At 40.3% G+C, this 16,176-nt stretch overlaps 1 protein-coding gene across 1 annotated transcript; it reads left to right on the forward strand.

The window, feature by feature from the left end:
- Nucleotides 1–3,419: 3,419 nt before the first annotated feature.
- LOC148820251 (chitin synthase chs-2-like) lies at nt 3,420–15,462 on the forward strand. Its single transcript, XM_088934178.1, has 19 exons — nt 3,420–3,454; nt 3,873–4,008; nt 4,492–4,674; nt 5,028–6,091; nt 8,032–8,124; nt 8,582–8,749; nt 8,944–9,127; nt 9,545–9,646; nt 9,740–9,881; nt 10,278–10,478; nt 11,616–11,900; nt 11,992–12,171; nt 12,506–12,923; nt 13,348–13,373; nt 13,539–13,591; nt 13,787–13,897; nt 14,208–14,425; nt 14,739–14,844; nt 15,223–15,462. The coding sequence occupies exons 1-19, from the start codon at nt 3,420–3,422 to the stop codon at nt 15,232–15,234; spliced, it is 3,717 nt and encodes a 1,238-aa protein (XP_088790304.1). The 3' UTR covers nt 15,235–15,462.
- Nucleotides 15,463–16,176: the final 714 nt, after the last annotated feature.

Below are 16,176 nucleotides of genomic sequence, written 5' to 3' on the forward strand. Positions count from 1 at the left end.
TGAGGCTGCTACCAACTAAAGGTTTTTTTTCAGATCACATGATAGCTAAAGTAATGAGTGATGAATTAATCCATCCATCCATTTATACACATACTGTATAGAGGAGAGGAAGGAAGAAAGCATGTCTGCTCCCACGGATGGATGCCACACACAGACACGCACATGTGGGCAATTTAGAGACACTTCAGAAGGTGAGGAAAAAGAAAACCGATTGGGGAGCATGAGAAAACTCTATAGAGAAGGCATGATGCAGATACAACCAGAATCAAAGGAACAGATGCATTTCTAATGTTATATAGCTGAGGGATTGTTAAGATCCTCTGAACCAGGGTGATACAGTTACATCAGAGGGACCACTGCTCTTCTTAATTTAAGTCAATGATCATGATTCCAGCATAGTAAACAAACTAATCAAGCTCACTGATGACTTTCTCCACCCTTTACCACTGACACGAATACATAGCAAAACATGACTGCAAGTGCCAAAGTATTTGAAGTCAGTCCAATAATCAGGACAAAAGCCGATGGCAGTATACAATAACAAATACTTTCATTCTGTCACGCACAGGTGAGTGGGGCTCAGTTTCCTGAGAAATGGAGGGCATTTCGACGACGCATTCGAAGGCACATTCCGCCCAGGGCTAATCAGACTTGCTCGGGATGGATACTGTATCTCGACCCCCTTTGAAAAATTACCCTATTTGTTATGTCGCACACAGCGTCCGTTTGGGGTTTACGAAGCTGTTGCGCTTTGGGTTTTTGGGCACTTTACGGCACTTGGGTGCCTTGGCGGCTTTTTGCCATGCTGTGTCAGTTACGAGTTGTGCACAATAAAGAGCAGACGTCTGTGAAGAATTTTTTCTTCATTCTCAAATTGCAGGCAGTAGGAATTCAAGGTAGTACATGAAACAAAGGACACAGATAAGCGATAAAAACTGAAATAGTGTGATGTGGTGTACCTCACGGATCTGTATTAGGATAACTGCTCCTCCTAATTTATACTGTATAAATGAAAGGGGTTTTGCAAATTCGCAAACTAGTTCATGAATCTCTATAAATACTAGCTAACTAATCAAGTTTGTAAATAGCTATCAAGCTATTCAGGTTTGTAATCATTCTTATGAAAAGCAAAGTGAGTAAAAACAAGAAGGAACAGTAATGGAGAGAAAATGAAAAAATCGAATAACTAGTCATAATAATAACATTGACATTAAAGGAACAAGTAATATGTTTATTCCATGCTGAAAAGAGAAGAAAAAACACAACATTTCGGCCGTGGGGCCTTCTTCAGGTGTGATGACAGGAATTTTGCTTTTGAACAACAAGCCATATTCTGCCCAACGCCACTCAGACTTGCTCGGGATGGATAGCTCTACTCCCTTTGACCAATTACCACTCTATTTAAACCCTGTTATGTCACTGGTGCGGTGCTCTGTCATTGAGAAGCTTCGTAGACTACAGCAGTGCACTAAACAGCTTTGACCTGTGGGTCCAAAGTTTTTTTTTCTGCCTGAAGACTTCCACATCAGTCCAGAACCTGACCTCCCTGATAATTTCAGTCTCCTGCCCAGCACCAAAAAGGTTAGGTCACCTAGCTGACCACCAGTTTCCCTCCCTGTCTGTCCCTGCCTGAAGACTGTGTTAGCTTACAGACCTGCCCTGTTCACAACAGCTACTGTATATCCCCTCCATCTCCGGCCCCTGCAGTTGCAGCACACCCTGAGCTGACTTAATTCTCACTGAAATATTTCCCTGGAAATGCAGTATTTTGTCTCCCTAAAATTGTGTGGCACCCACTGAAGCTTATATACATGTACATTTTCAAAAAGCATTTTGTTGATATTCTTTTAAATCAAGCAACATAAAACACAGAAGACAGTGTAAAAAACATAGACTGAGGTTTTCTATAATAATAATTTCTTTTATATATAACGCTTTTTACAAGTAATGTAAAAACTCCTCCACCTGGATGGCTGGTCAACTGGTTTCAGTTACAAAGCAAGACATGGTGGAAACAATTTGTGTGTGAAGGCAGTAGGTTGATAAAGGAATTGAAGGTATTGTAAGGTTTTGCATGTGGGTTAGAAAAAGGCTGCCTATTTGTGCATCATTTATAACTCTTCTTTAATTTTGACATAATATAGTTCTTTGTTTCACTTTGAAAAAAATGGAAATTTTCCAAAGAAAATAAAATCGAGCAGCTCAAGCAGGTTCCAAAGAAATGGCAGAACTCCAGGTGAAAGAGCAACATTAAAGCCAGCTCCCGCTTGTAACTTCAAGCCCCAAAATTGAAGTTGAAGGTTCAGGGACTGCAGCTCATGTGTCTCGTGTGTAGAGTGCAGAACAATGAAAGCAGTTAGATTCCCTTTAAGGTCCACTGAGACTTCAAGGGGTGTGAAAATAAACAACTGCAGAGTGGGTCCAAAACATAGGGCAATTCGGTATAGTTTAGTCTTTTTATTTAATTCTACATTATTATCAAGATATTAAATCACAATTCCTGTAGGTAATTATGACATTTCATTAAGATTTGATCTTAGATTAGTTTTATCTAACATTAGTTAAAACCAATGTTAATTTAGGTTAGATCATGTAATTATTAATTCAGGGTCATCTATTCATTTTCTAAAACACTTTACTCAGTACAAGGTCATGGGGCAACCAGAACCTAAGGAGACAAGCAATCAGCTCAAGGCAGGATACACCCTGGACAGGACGCCAGTCCATCACAGGCCACACACTCAGACATGCACACTCACACCAGGACCACTGAATTGACTTCAGTTCTTACAGAAACCAATTAATCTACCAGCATGTCTTCGGACTGGGGGAGGAAACTGGAGAACCAGGAGAAAACCCACACGAACACTGAGAGAACGTACAAAGTGCATGGAGATAGCACCTCAGGAACTGAACCTAGGGCCCCAGCGCTTTGAGGCAGCAACACTAACCAAACTCACTGTGAATCAGGGTTATTCCACCTACTGTATGAAAAAATAATTAACAGTGCAGGAAATAATGTGCCTCCCAAGACTTTTAGAAAGCTGTAAGAATAGAGTTTTGCCAATATTGTGAAATTGTATTTAATTGTTTTAGAAATGTTATGTTCTTAAATTTTGTTTAAAGCCTCTTTCCCCAGAAAAGGTACAGACCTTTTCCTACAAAAACACAAAAAACACCAGAAAAGGATGATGTTGTTTGGTCTGGCGTTCTTTAAATGGTTGTGAAATTCCTTCACTAATGCAGCCACCACAGGAAGTTTGGGGATGGTCATGTATTTTTATGATTATTTAAATGAATATGAAAGGACACACCTCTTTGTGTACAGCATAATATAACCAGTTATTACAAATAAGAGTAGGTAAAGTTACTGACTGACTCACACCAGACAAAACAGTTGTGCGCAGGGTAGAGGAACTATGGACGATGAAAGAACAAAGAAAGAAGAAATAAGGTAACATCCATTTTATTCTTTAATAGTTAATTCATCCATTTTATTATTATTAATATTATCAGATACAACAGCATTATCCCAATTTAACAGAGCTCTGTAAGAAAAAGTTAAATACTGTAGAAAATCATGACCAAATCATAATAAATAATGAAATAAAGTATATTTATTTATTATGCATATATATTAAAATCTAAAATAGAATACATTAGTATTTCATTACTACCCCAAAGCACATGTAGTACAATATCTTAAGCAGATCAGGAATGGCTTGATTGTGATTTTGAATGATGGAGAGGGAATTCTTAACTTTATGACATGAAACATATGGAGGGTATCATCAGTTAAAACATCTAACAGCAATTATAGTATTTTTTTATACAATTATTTTACCACTTGACTGTCTCTCTTTATCAATCAGGCAGTCCTGGGATCACTTCAGAGAGGTGCCCGACATTCAGGATGAACAGAAACCCAGGAAGCTGTTCAGGTTCATCCACTATGTTATCTGCACTCTAATTGGACTGACAGTCTTTGCTCTTGGCTTTTTCAGCAAGGTAAGGCAGTTACTGTCGATTCCCCTCAATCCACATGATATCAAACCTGATTCTCATTAAGTGCTTCTGTATCTTTAGGGTGGAAAAAGTGCCTGCTTTGTAATAAAACAAAGACTCATGAAAAAGCAGATTTATATACCGGTGTTATCAAACTTTTGCACACACAGAGGAGGTTTAAAATCTTTAGAAGTTTCTTTGTGAAAGAGGAAAGAAGTTACAGCAAATGTGCTCCCAAAAAATGCTAAATCAAACCTATTCATATTCTTTGGTAACAGCTAGTGTTGTATACACTGTGCTTGAAATTGTGGTGTAACACAAAGCTACTGTAATTAAAAATAAATTAACTGCTAAACATGTATTAACAAAAATATTTACCAATGAATGAAAAAAAGCAAATTCTCTTTTGACAGAATTTCAGTTTTGCTAATATTTGCCATCCTTGACTATAAATGAGACGCAACTACTGTGCTCTTTTTTTTACAGTCCTCCCTGCTCCTCCTTATAACAGTGTCCAGCAGCTCTTCTACCACCATCTCAACAAGAGCCTTCGGACTCCTGCTCTTAGGCTGCACTCTGATCGTTCCCAGCATCCTCACGTTGACCAAGAGCCTTTGGAAAATTGCCTTTAAAGACTCAAAGACACCCTCAGCAAAGACCATCTTCTGGGTAAGACAATAATCACCACAACAAATGCTACTGTCTGTTCTACTAATTGTATATCTGGATTATTCTTATACTGCATGAATTGGGAAACTGTAAAGCATGCAACAGAACAGGTTATTGATCCAGCTTCTGAGTACATGTTATTTGTATTTCCATTATACCATACATGAGCACTTTTAAGAATCATTCAGAGTAGAGAAACATGCTGTATATAAAGTAAGAGTGCTGAAAAGTGATTGTAGTGATGTGTGTTTGTCTCTCTCCAGTTTTCCAGTTTTCTAATAAACATAAAACCAATTTTTCCATATGGTCTACTGTCACAGTGTTTATTGCTACTCCTTGGTTATGTCTCCTAGGTGCTTGCAAGTGAACTTCTTGTGGCTGCTGGTGCAGCGATTCTCACCGTCGTCGCTATGCCTCATTTAGACATCCTAACGAATGTGATGATACTGAATGGTGTTTGTGCATTGCCTGCAGTCCTGCAAGTGGCCAGTCGGGCTGTAGAAAAAGATAGCTACAGACGGTTCATAGCACCTCCTCTGTTAGCTGTTGTCCTGCTGGTAGCTGGTTTTGTGTTTCTACTTGTTGGTTACCAAATTGAGATCAGTGGGCAGAAGGCCAGCAGAGATAAGTACATGTATGCTGGCCTTGCTATAGGAGGGACATTGATCGTTTCCCTTAACTGGTGGGAGAATTTTTCAACCAAGTTTAAGATCGGATTCCTTCAGGGAGTCATTAAGGACATCCACCACTCCAAAAACTTCTGCTATGTCATCTCCAGCACTGTCAGAATCCTGGTCACTGTGGCTGTTGTAGGGATCTATGTCCCCCTGTCAGGACAAGACTGGGCTTCTGTCAAAGCAGTATCAAGAAACACAGTCATAGTCACTCTGAGTGTGTTTGGCATCCAGGCCATTTCCTCAGCCCTCTGCCACTGGTTTGTGGTGGTGGCCTGTAAACTTCACGCTCTCCGGCGTGGCTTCATTGTGCCCACGATTCTCACGTCCCCGGCTGTGTTACTGGCTTTCGTGTTGGTGTTTGTGACACGTTATGAGACAGCTCTGAGCGACTCCGGTGTAGGCAATTTTTCTCTGAATTTGTTCTGTCAGACTTTTCGAAACTTCACAACCCAGGGGATTGTGGCAGTAGAAACTCTGACCAAGGACATTACCCAGAGTATGTGTAACAGGAATGCGATAGTTCAGGTGGATAAAGTGGGCTTGTCACTGCTGGCAGCTTCAGAATTCAGCTGGTTTGTCGGACTGCTGCTGTCCACAGTCCACGTCTGGAACACCCCAATTCAGCGCATCGAGAGGACCTCAGAGCTCTTTGTGAGGCGCCTGTATGAAGCTGCCTTCATAGACCAGTCCCTGCTGCTCAACATGCGCTTTGAGATTCTGAAGAAACATTCAAGTGACAGGTAATAATAATAAAACTTTATTTTATGTAGCACCATTAAAGGTGGCTTCTGAACCCCGCTTTACAGAATGGCAACAACAATAAATAAAAAGAATACACAAGATAAAACACAGTTACAATACATAGAGGAGACTTAGTATAGTATATACTATAGTAATATGGTGGTACTTAGTATAGTAGGAGCAGAGGGGTAAAGAATGGAACCAGTTAAGTAATGGCTCTTCTAAAGAAGAAGGTTTTGAGTCTGGATTTGAAGGAGTTTAGAGAAGGTGACTCTCTGATATCCTTGGGCAGAGAGTTCCAGAGCTTGGGGGCATAACAGGAGAAGGCCCTGTCAACCATATAATGTAGACGGGCTTGGGGGACAGTAAGGAGACCAGAATTAGAAGAGTGAAGGTTGCGAGGTGGGGAGTAGGGCGATAGTAGTTCAGGCAGGTTTTGAGGTGCAAAGCCATGCAGAGCCTTATAGGTGAGCATGAGGATTTTAAAGTCCACACGGAATTTGACAGGAAGCCAGTGCAAGGACTCCAGGATAGGAGTAATGTGAACACTTGCACTAGAATTGGTCAGGATTCAGGTAAGACACGTCTCTTCACTCCAATATGATGGGTAGAGCAGTCAAGACAGCACATAACTCATGAGCTTAGATTATACTGTTTCCATGCGCTGGGTACAGTTTGCCAGTTAGTTGTCTGGGTTTTATTGTACTCTGTCTGGCACTTTCACTCCCCGACATACATATCTGGCCTTCTGTCATGCAGGATTTCTAGGTTCTTTTTGGGATTATTTGAATATAATAGGTTCAGGGATTACATCAGCCCCAATATACATGAACTTGCTCTCTAATCATTGTGGGTGAAAAGTTACAGTATGGCTACTAGCGCATGTCTGAGAGTTATTTCATATTTAAATCTCTTCTCTGTGTGTGACATTTAATCATGCTTGAAAGAAGTTTTCGGGTAGGACAGATATCCCCTTACGGATACAATATGCAAAATAAATTACTTACCAAGTAAACTAATTACCACAAACGTAATTTGGTCACAAGTGTTTGCGGCATTATGTGTCTAACAATGGACGATCAGTAATGAAATGAGTGGAGACTTCTAGTGAAGGTTCCAGTTACATAATACAAATTCTGAGGAAGGCTGTGAAAACACAACTGAGGACTCCTTGCTGTAAGTTTACGTAGAACAGGACCCTATTCAGACGGTATAATCCGGAAGTGAGTGGATTAGAACAATGGGGAGGAGACGATGAGGATCAGGGCAGGTTGACAGACAGGGGGGCGTGGCGACAGTGAACTGGTGCTCGGGGGGCGTGGCCATGGCAGACAAGCCCAAGGAGTCCAGGGGGGAAAACCAGGGCGAAGTCCAAAAGTCCAAAATTGGGAAATCCAAACGAGACGAAAACAAGACACAGTTAAAACCCAGATCCGGTGCAGGGACTGGGAATGAAAGCAGGATCATGAGGCCAGGCACTCTGAACCCCGGACTTACTGTAGCTGGTCAGGACGCCGGTAGGAGACCTATGCCCTCAAGCTGCAGACGTAGGGCGACTTGGTGGTTGGCGGGCCTCCGGGCGTCAGTCTTCCAATGCAGAGTCGGGAGTAGCGCCAGGCCTAAGATGGGGCAGGATTGAGGGCAGGTGCACGGAATAAGCCAAAATGTGAAAAGAGCCGGAGCGCCCTTAAGAGGAGGGATTACGATCGTGACACTTGCATTCAGTCTTTTATGAGAAATGCAGCAGCTCTGAAAAAAGACCTAAAAAACCTTTAGAAATTTGTATTTATTCACCAAGCGATGTAAATGTCTAGAAAACATGAATCATCAAGAAGGTGAATACTAGATGTCCCAAAAGGTTATACAGATGACGTACATATTCTTTATACCACTGAATAACAGACATCTCTGTCTTGAATATATTTTGTTGTCTCACCAGAGTTCACGAAGACCCAGTGAAAGTTTACCTGTGTGCTACAATGTGGCACGAGACGTATGATGAAATGATGAAAATTCTCATCTCAATGTTCAGGTAAAACAGTGGAAAGCAAATTAAAACAAAAGAATATAGAAAGTTGTAGGAGAAGTACAGTGGAAAATTGCTAGTTTCAAAAGCTTTGCTATATACTCATTTCTTGGAAAGCGGAAAACTGAAATTTTAAATTTTGGAAATAATGTTAATGATATACTTTAGAACTAGTTATGAAGTATTGTGCTTAATACAATCTTTGGAGTTTCACATTAGACAACCTGCAATGTACTGTATAAAGTGATGTTCAAAACCCACAGAAGGCAGCATCATGCTTTGATCATCTCCTGATATCTGAGGGCAGCCAGGTGAAGACACTGATACTGAGTGGCGTGGGTGTGCTGGAGAACATTGTGCTGTTTGCATTGTGGGAACCAGGACTTGAACATTTAGAGCAACTGGATTCTGCGTTGAGTGCACATCCACACATTAACAATAGTCTTCTGTTCTTTGTTACAAGGCTGGACAGACACAGGCCAAAGAAACATGGGAGGACAGACATGAGCTTTGAAGCCCACATTTTCTTTGATGATGCCTTTGAGGAGATCGAAGATGCACAGGGTGTCAAGAAGCACTGTGTGAATGAATACGCTGAGACCTTGGTGGAAGTTATCGAAGAAGTCTATGTGTAAGCACCAACCTCCTAGTGTTTGTCACTTAACTGCATTCCTGCCCTTTTTGTCAAAGATTATAGCTCCACTGGGTCTACTCAATTAGTAAAGTGCCACCTTAGTGATAAAACACATTTTTACTGGCTCCCTTCAATGCTCTTATTGACAGAAAATTGGTAAAACTCTACTAATATGCTTCTTGTTCTTACAGGGTGTTCAGTGATGAAACACACAATATTTTTAATGGAGTCAAACCCCTCTCTGACACTGGAGAACAGAAAATCATACAAACTCCCTATGGTGGCCGTCTTTGTTACAAACTTCCATGCAGAAACCTGCTGTTCGTCCACTTCAAAGATAAACAACTGATTCGGCACAAGAAGCGCTGGTCTCAGGTACGTCGTCCACACCTGACCCTTCCTGTTTAACTGTAAGGATTGTTGGTAATGAACAAGATTGTGCTGTGAGAATAGATTTATACTAGCGCTAGAGGAAATGTTAATCCAGGTTTAATAATCTTTAGGTATTCTCAAATTATGTAGACATACGTAAAAGTGTTACAATATAGTAAAATCAGGTCCAGTGAAACAAAGTGGGATGATCCAGTTTTTGTACTACACCTCCAAGATAGCAGGCTTTGTCATGATCATCTACATCAGGCTCTGCATTTTGCACACATACAAGCCACTAGATTGTGCCGCTTTGTCTGCCCTAGCCTGTGCTTGGTGTTGTGTCATACTGTACAGGATATTATCTCCCTTTATATAAAAGAGCATGACTGTGAAAACCAAACAGGTACGTTTTTATTTCAGATCATGTACCTGTACTATCTGCTGGGCTGGAAGCTTGACAGGAAGTACTTTGAGAAGCTGGAGAACAGCGAAGATGAGAAAACTCTACAGGAGCAGCTGAAGGTATGAATGATTTGAAAACACAGCAGAACCCTGGATTTCTGGATTTCTCAGCAGTCCTGTGTTTCCTAAATCACTGCATCTTCTGGCCCACAGAAAGAAAGACACAACACATACATTCTAGCCTTGGATGGAGACACTGACTTCCAGCCTGCGGCAGTCATGCTGTTGGTGGATCGTCTCAGGCTGTATGCTGATGTGGGAGCAGCCTGTGGCAGGATTCACCCGACTGGCAGAGGTATAAAGGGCTGCCTCTCTCGAGGATCAGACAGCTTCTCTGACTGCAGGGACAATGTCCTGAGCTCAGAGCGAGGCGTTCCCTGTGTTTTCATTCTGCCTTTATGCACCTTAAAATTACATTTTTAAATACTGTGACAATGCATATGAGCAGGTCTTTAAGACATCATAACAAATTGAATAAACTTCAAATTTTGAAACTCATGTTTTTATTTTTTATCTTTCTCTGTTCAGACAATATAAATATTTCTTTTGGAACCCCTCATTTGCATGTAAGAGCATATTAAATACACATTCATGCTGTCAGTTATAATTGTTGAAGCTCCAGGTATAAGAGTGGCTCTGCAGGGGTTTTATCCCTCCTGAGATGAAGCTGCAGCTGGTGCTGTTGTTCTAGGCCCTATGGTGTGGTACCAGAAGTTTGAATACGCTGTTGGCCACTGGCTACAGAAGACAGCAGAGCATGTGTTTGGCTGTGTGCTCTGCAGCCCCGGGTGCTTCAGTTTGTTCAGAGGAGCCGCCCTCATGGATGACAACGTCATGAAGAGATACACCACCAAGGCCACAGAAGCAAGCCAATATGTGCAGTATGACCAGGGTGAGTGTCTCACAGGGGTCGTGAGGGGATCTCACATTTCCCAGAGTTTTACACAGCTGGTTTGTGAGGTACAGATACTGTTAAAGAGAAAAATAAATTAACCAAGTTGGGGAGCACTGTGGCAGAGCAACCAATCAGTTTTAAAGTTAATTAATTCTGTTTTTTCAGGTTGAGAACAAATTAATTTATTGTCTTTATTTTACTTAAGAAATGAAGCAAAACAAAATAAGTATCTATAGAACTCAGATAATTACTCTATAATGTTAATGTGGGTTTTATTGTAAAATTATTGAACACCCCCACTGATCAGGAAATAACAAATGACATCTTTTGTCTTCTATAATTCTATAATTTCCCTTGAACAATTTTTCGCCTGTTGAATATATGCACAATAGCTTAAAAGACAAGTGTTTATTGTACAAAACTAACACCAGATTCAGATCACACGGAATAAATTTGTAGACTCTGTACAGGAGGAATGAATTTTGGGGAACAGGACATGACCAATCCAATCTCAGACAATCATTCTGGCCAGCGCTAATTCTCTAAGAGCTGATACAAAGTGAGACTGTTTCTATGAAATACTTAATTCTCCAAAGAAAAAAACATGTACTCCAAACTGAAGAGAAATAGAGACTACTATCGGTCCATTTACAGAAATGCTTCTTAATACTTAGAGTGACAAATTACAAAGCAGATTTACAAAGAGAATTAAAAATCTCCACAAATCTGAAAAATACAACTCTTTTTGTTAAACTCATGTTGAATCCCTTCAGTGCTCAGTAGTTGATAGGTTTTTGTCCATCAATGTGGATTCCAGTAGGTGAGCAATTTCAGGAGTTTTGGCTCAATAATGTCTTCTTTCTTCTCCTCTTTCCTAAATTTCTTCCACTCCTGCGTAAACATGAGCCTGGCTGGTCAGATAGTTCACGTCTCAAAGTCGGCCAGATTTCCGGTGTGCCCACTCACTTAGGGGCTGCTAACAGACCAGATAATGTGAGCTGCTCATACACACTCTGTCTAGCCACTCAGACGATCACCATTGAATTGTTTCATGCCATTCACTCCAGCGCCACATTGGGCCTCTAGGAACTGAGACCATGAAAGTAACAAACTCATCCCAAACGTGCTCACCAGGTGAGGACCGCTGGCTGTGCACACTGCTGCTGCAGCAGGGCTGGAGAGTGGAGTACAACGCTGCCTCAGATGCCTACACCAACGCCCCCCAGGAGTTCAAAGAGTTCTACAACCAGAGGCGCCGCTGGGGACCCTCCACCCTGGCAAACACCATCGACCTTCTGGGCACGGGCTCACTGACGGCACAGAAAAACAGGTCCATTTCCAGGCTTTACATTGTCTACCAGGCATTCACCATGATCACCACCATCCTGGGGCCTGCCACCGTGTGTTTGATGATTGCAGGTAAAGAGCGCTTCACAGCACACATGTGCATTTGCTGGTGTTCTTAACAGGAAGAAGGTTTAATCCTGTTCGCTTGATTACGTGCTTGCAGGAAGCTTCTCGTTTGTCTTCAACATCAGTCTCAATGGGGCCCTTGTTTTGGCTATCGTGCCCCCTGTCATCTATCTGGTGCTCTGCTTCAAACTAAAATCTGACACCCAGATCTCCATCGCTGCCTTCTTGAGTGTTATCTACGCGTTCCTAATGACAGCCACTGTCCTCTCGATTATAGGTAAGTGATCCAGCAGGAAAACAGTATAATGAGCTTCAATCAGATTTTTTTATTCTAAATGCTGTCACCAAAGATTCAAACACACTAAGAAAACAGCACAATTTGTGCATATTTTTCAATAGAGCAAAATAAATCACACACAAAGGTTAAAGATGCATGTTTCTGGTATGGCTGTTCTTCATTATCTTGTGACCTGTTATGAATTATTCTGTTGCTTTCCATCCTGCCATCCATTCTCAAGACAGGTGATTCATCACAATGTTCTGACTCCTCATATTCTCACAATCTGCAATTGCAGATCCAGTGATCAGAACTTTTTCTTATTGTTCTTTAGGGCAGATGGTCAAGCAGGAAACGTTTGTGACTCCCAGCGGTCTGTTCTTCATATCTTTAGTCATTCTCAATCTAGTAACAGCAGCACTTCACCCACAGGAGTTCCCTTTGCTTGTACACGGGCTGCTCTACTTCATCAGCATCCCCAGTGGATATCTGCTGCTGACCATATACTCCATAGTGAACATGGACAATGTATCCTGGGGAACTCGGGAAACTGGCAGCCAGGCCAAGGCAGCCCCCCGCAGAGCTCCTCAGAAACATGTGGCTTTTGAGAAAACATGCAAATGCCTCTGTTGGAACATCGAGATACAAGTGAACAGAGATGAAAAAGTAGCAGCGGCTCCAGAGCTCCAACTACAAGCCCAGGAGGACAGAGCTGAAAGTGGAACCAGCCCATCAGAGCTCCACAACTCCAGGTGCGCAGGGCGTCAGACCTGGTCTTTTAGAGCATCGACAGTATGTTTTGTGGCAGTGGTTTAGTGGTTTTCTTATTCTCTTTGCTAAAAACTTATTTTATTAAATTGTTAAGTCCTATGCCGCCTACTTTGGTAGTTTTTAACGTAAAACATACAAAACACGTGAATTTTGTTTCATGAGTTTCAAAAAGAAAGTGTAAAGTGTGGTTGAAACAACAAGAAATATATTGTGAAATTAATTTAATTTCCACAATTCACTTCTTCAGGCAGATGAGATTTCTCAGAAAAACGTGACATATTTTGTTAATGCATTAGTAAGGAGGATAAATAGGAGGCAATGAGTTCTGGAATTGTTAATGGTGGAATACTTATAATTTTTGAATATCTCGAATGCTAATAAGTTATGTGTATATTTTTGTTTTAGTGATGAAGAGTCCAGCTCACTAGACAGTAAGTATGAAAAATATCTGCTGAATGTTATTCTTTAATGTGCTAGCAGATTATTCTTTAAACCAAAATAAACGTCATTTTTGATTGTTTAGTTTGTCACACTGTTTTTTTGTCACATTATTATATCAAGCTGCAATTGTTTTACCTACCTGTGTTGTTTTGAAGGTGGCATGTCAAAGCTACAAGTCAATCCAGATGATCTTCATAGTCTTGAAGAGGTGAGCTCCTTGGGTTTAATGATTTTCATTGTTCTTTCCCATTAGCTTTACATGATTTGTCATCTCAGGCACTTTGCAAAAAGTAATCATGGACCGGCAGATTTATAGCAGTAACCTGATGGAAAGAAATTGGTTGATTCCATAATTTTGCATTTATTTCCACATTTTCCCATTTGTTTCCTTATTTGTCCCTAGGATGAAGTGCTCTTCTGGGAGGAGCTCATAGAGAAGTACCTAAAGCCACTGTCTGAAGACAAAGCCAAGCAAGCCCAAATTAAAAAAGATCTCAAAAGCCTCAGAAACAAGGTACAGCTCTGCACTCTGGACTGATCTTCTGCACCAGGAAAGGAGAAATAATTCAAATATAGCTTGCAAAACAAAACAAGTTTGACTGGTACAACACAGTGACTCCCTGTCATGTGGGTCTTACAGAGACAATCCGTAGTGGACAGCACCCTCTTTCCCTACAGATCACTCACATCACAATTCATCATGCACTGGGTTCAGTTCCGTTCCACACATCACAGTTTTACCACTTTCAACAACATAGTTTCTCTGAAACACATATATTGCATTTACAGTAATTATGGGTCTTTTCTTCTCTATTTCTTTACAGGTCACTTTCGCTTTCTTCATCATCAATTGTTTGTGGCTGGTGGCCACATTCTTCCTCCAGGTTATTGGCTCTCCAGTTATTATCAGCACTCCAAAGATTTTATCAAATGGATCAATAGCAGGAGGCCAGAACATTTCTATAGATCCAATTGGGTTTATGTTCCTGTTGTCCTTTGCTGGCCTGCTGCTCATTCAGTTCATTGCTATGGGATACCACAGGTAAGTCGGTTACTACTTCCAAAAGAGTTTAAGCAGTTTATTATTTTTCAACATCCTATTCTCATTCATTAGCTTCCCATGGTGTGAGCACACAGTAAGATTTTTATGTTGCTCACCATTGAATGTAGGTCTACCAGTTTAATGGAACAGCCATCTCAGCAGGTTTTGCCCTGTGAATAAATTAGTAAATGAAGTCATTACTGCCATCTCAGTTTACATCCCTTTCAATGTATACAATTGTAATAAGATTACTCTTGAGATCCTTGTGAGCCTTTTATTAATTTAATGTGTTTGTGTCATCTGATTCCTACAGAATCTACACACTTATCCACTTCATAGCCTATATAGGAACAGAACCTAAAGAATCAAAAAGAAACTTGTCCCAGAAGTCCCTGGAAAACGTGAAGGATACTGAAAAGGTAAAGGATTTTCTGACTTTTTCTGTCCGGTTTGCAGTGTTTTACACCTCCAGATCAAGAAGAAATCAGAAGATGGTGAAATTAGAAGTGTTAAATCTGACCAAATCATGTTTAAACACCATCTTCCAAAACCAGATTCATTTAATCAAAATGGTTAATTGAAAGACTGGTTTGTTTGTTTGAACAGTTGCTATGAAAGTATTGACCGGGACAGTGTTTACTGCAGGTTTGGCCAAAGGCAGAAGCACATTTTCTGTGCAGTTCCACAAGATTTAAAACAGAAACTTGTATGTCACAAAAAGTGTATCATTGCAGGACCATTGATATCGCTTATTTTCAGAGAAAAAGATGAATGTGAACCTCATATTTCTCCTGCAGTATTTTTTGTAAATGGCTGGGCTCAAGATCTCTTCAGGACTCCAAGAACTGCGTGAGAACCTGATGGCAGCTCTGACAGTTCAGCTCTGTTTAACTGAGAGTCCAGCATCATGTCAACCAGCTGCACCTCCTTAAATCTCTTTCTGTTGAAGCACAAAACACCTGAACAGAATCAACTGCCCTGCAGGCTGAATTAGACAAGTAACTTCCTTGTGTGACCAGTAGTCAAAATGAAGCTGAACAATGAGACCAAGTATATTAGTATTAGACTGTATTTACAGTACTTTGTAAGTAAGTATATATATTTTGAAGATTATATGTTTATTTAATATTAGTCATCATAAGCCATGCTGTATGTATTGTTTTCTCCTATTCTCTAATTGAAGAACATTGTTTTTTGTAGAGCTAAATAACTGAGAGTCTGTCAGGAAGTATTGTGTTGTGTCAAAAGGTAAATTTGTCAAATACTGACGTGTGTTTTCCTGCATAACCAAAGACAAAAAAAGAAGAAAGTAGCCTAGTGCTGAAAAAGTCCTTTATCACAGATAAAGTCCTTCATCATATTATTCTATTCCATCGAAGAGAAATACACTTACTTCAATTGAAAGATTATATACACTACATGTAGAGTTCTCTGTGCCATAGAAATAGATGTTGTATTTTTATCTCTTTGTATGTTTTATGTTCCATATGTTTAGATTTAATAAAATATTCCATGATTTATTTATGTTTTGAATTTATAGATATGATGTGTTTAAGATTTCTTGTCTTACTGATGGCATTCTCATCACTCATTACTGTGCATACTCTTCTGCTCTACAGTAAGTCCATAGTAATTTTTTTTCACGAAATTTGAAGACATATCTAGAAAATATTTTTTCACATCATTTGCAAAATCTAATTCTGAATTTCAGGTATTTTAGTTTTTAAAGAGTCCAGTTGGTAAAGTGAAAA

This window comes from Atractosteus spatula, chromosome 15 (genome assembly GCF_055471065.1).
Source record: "Atractosteus spatula isolate fAtrSpa1 chromosome 15, fAtrSpa1.hap1, whole genome shotgun sequence".
In the NCBI taxonomy this organism is placed as follows: Eukaryota; Metazoa; Chordata; class Actinopteri; order Semionotiformes; family Lepisosteidae; genus Atractosteus; species Atractosteus spatula.

Bases quoted from the DNA above. Each gene is read 5' to 3' on its own strand.
- LOC148820251 (XM_088934178.1), top strand. From the start codon at position 3,420: ATGGACGATGAAAGAACAAAGAAAGAAGAAATAAG. The intron at 4,675-5,027 runs GTAAGACAATAA...TATGTCTCCTAG, and splicing joins CAGCAAAGACCATCTTCTGG to GTGCTTGCAAGTGAACTTCT. The intron at 6,092-8,031 runs GTAATAATAATA...TTGTCTCACCAG, and splicing joins AAGAAACATTCAAGTGACAG to AGTTCACGAAGACCCAGTGA.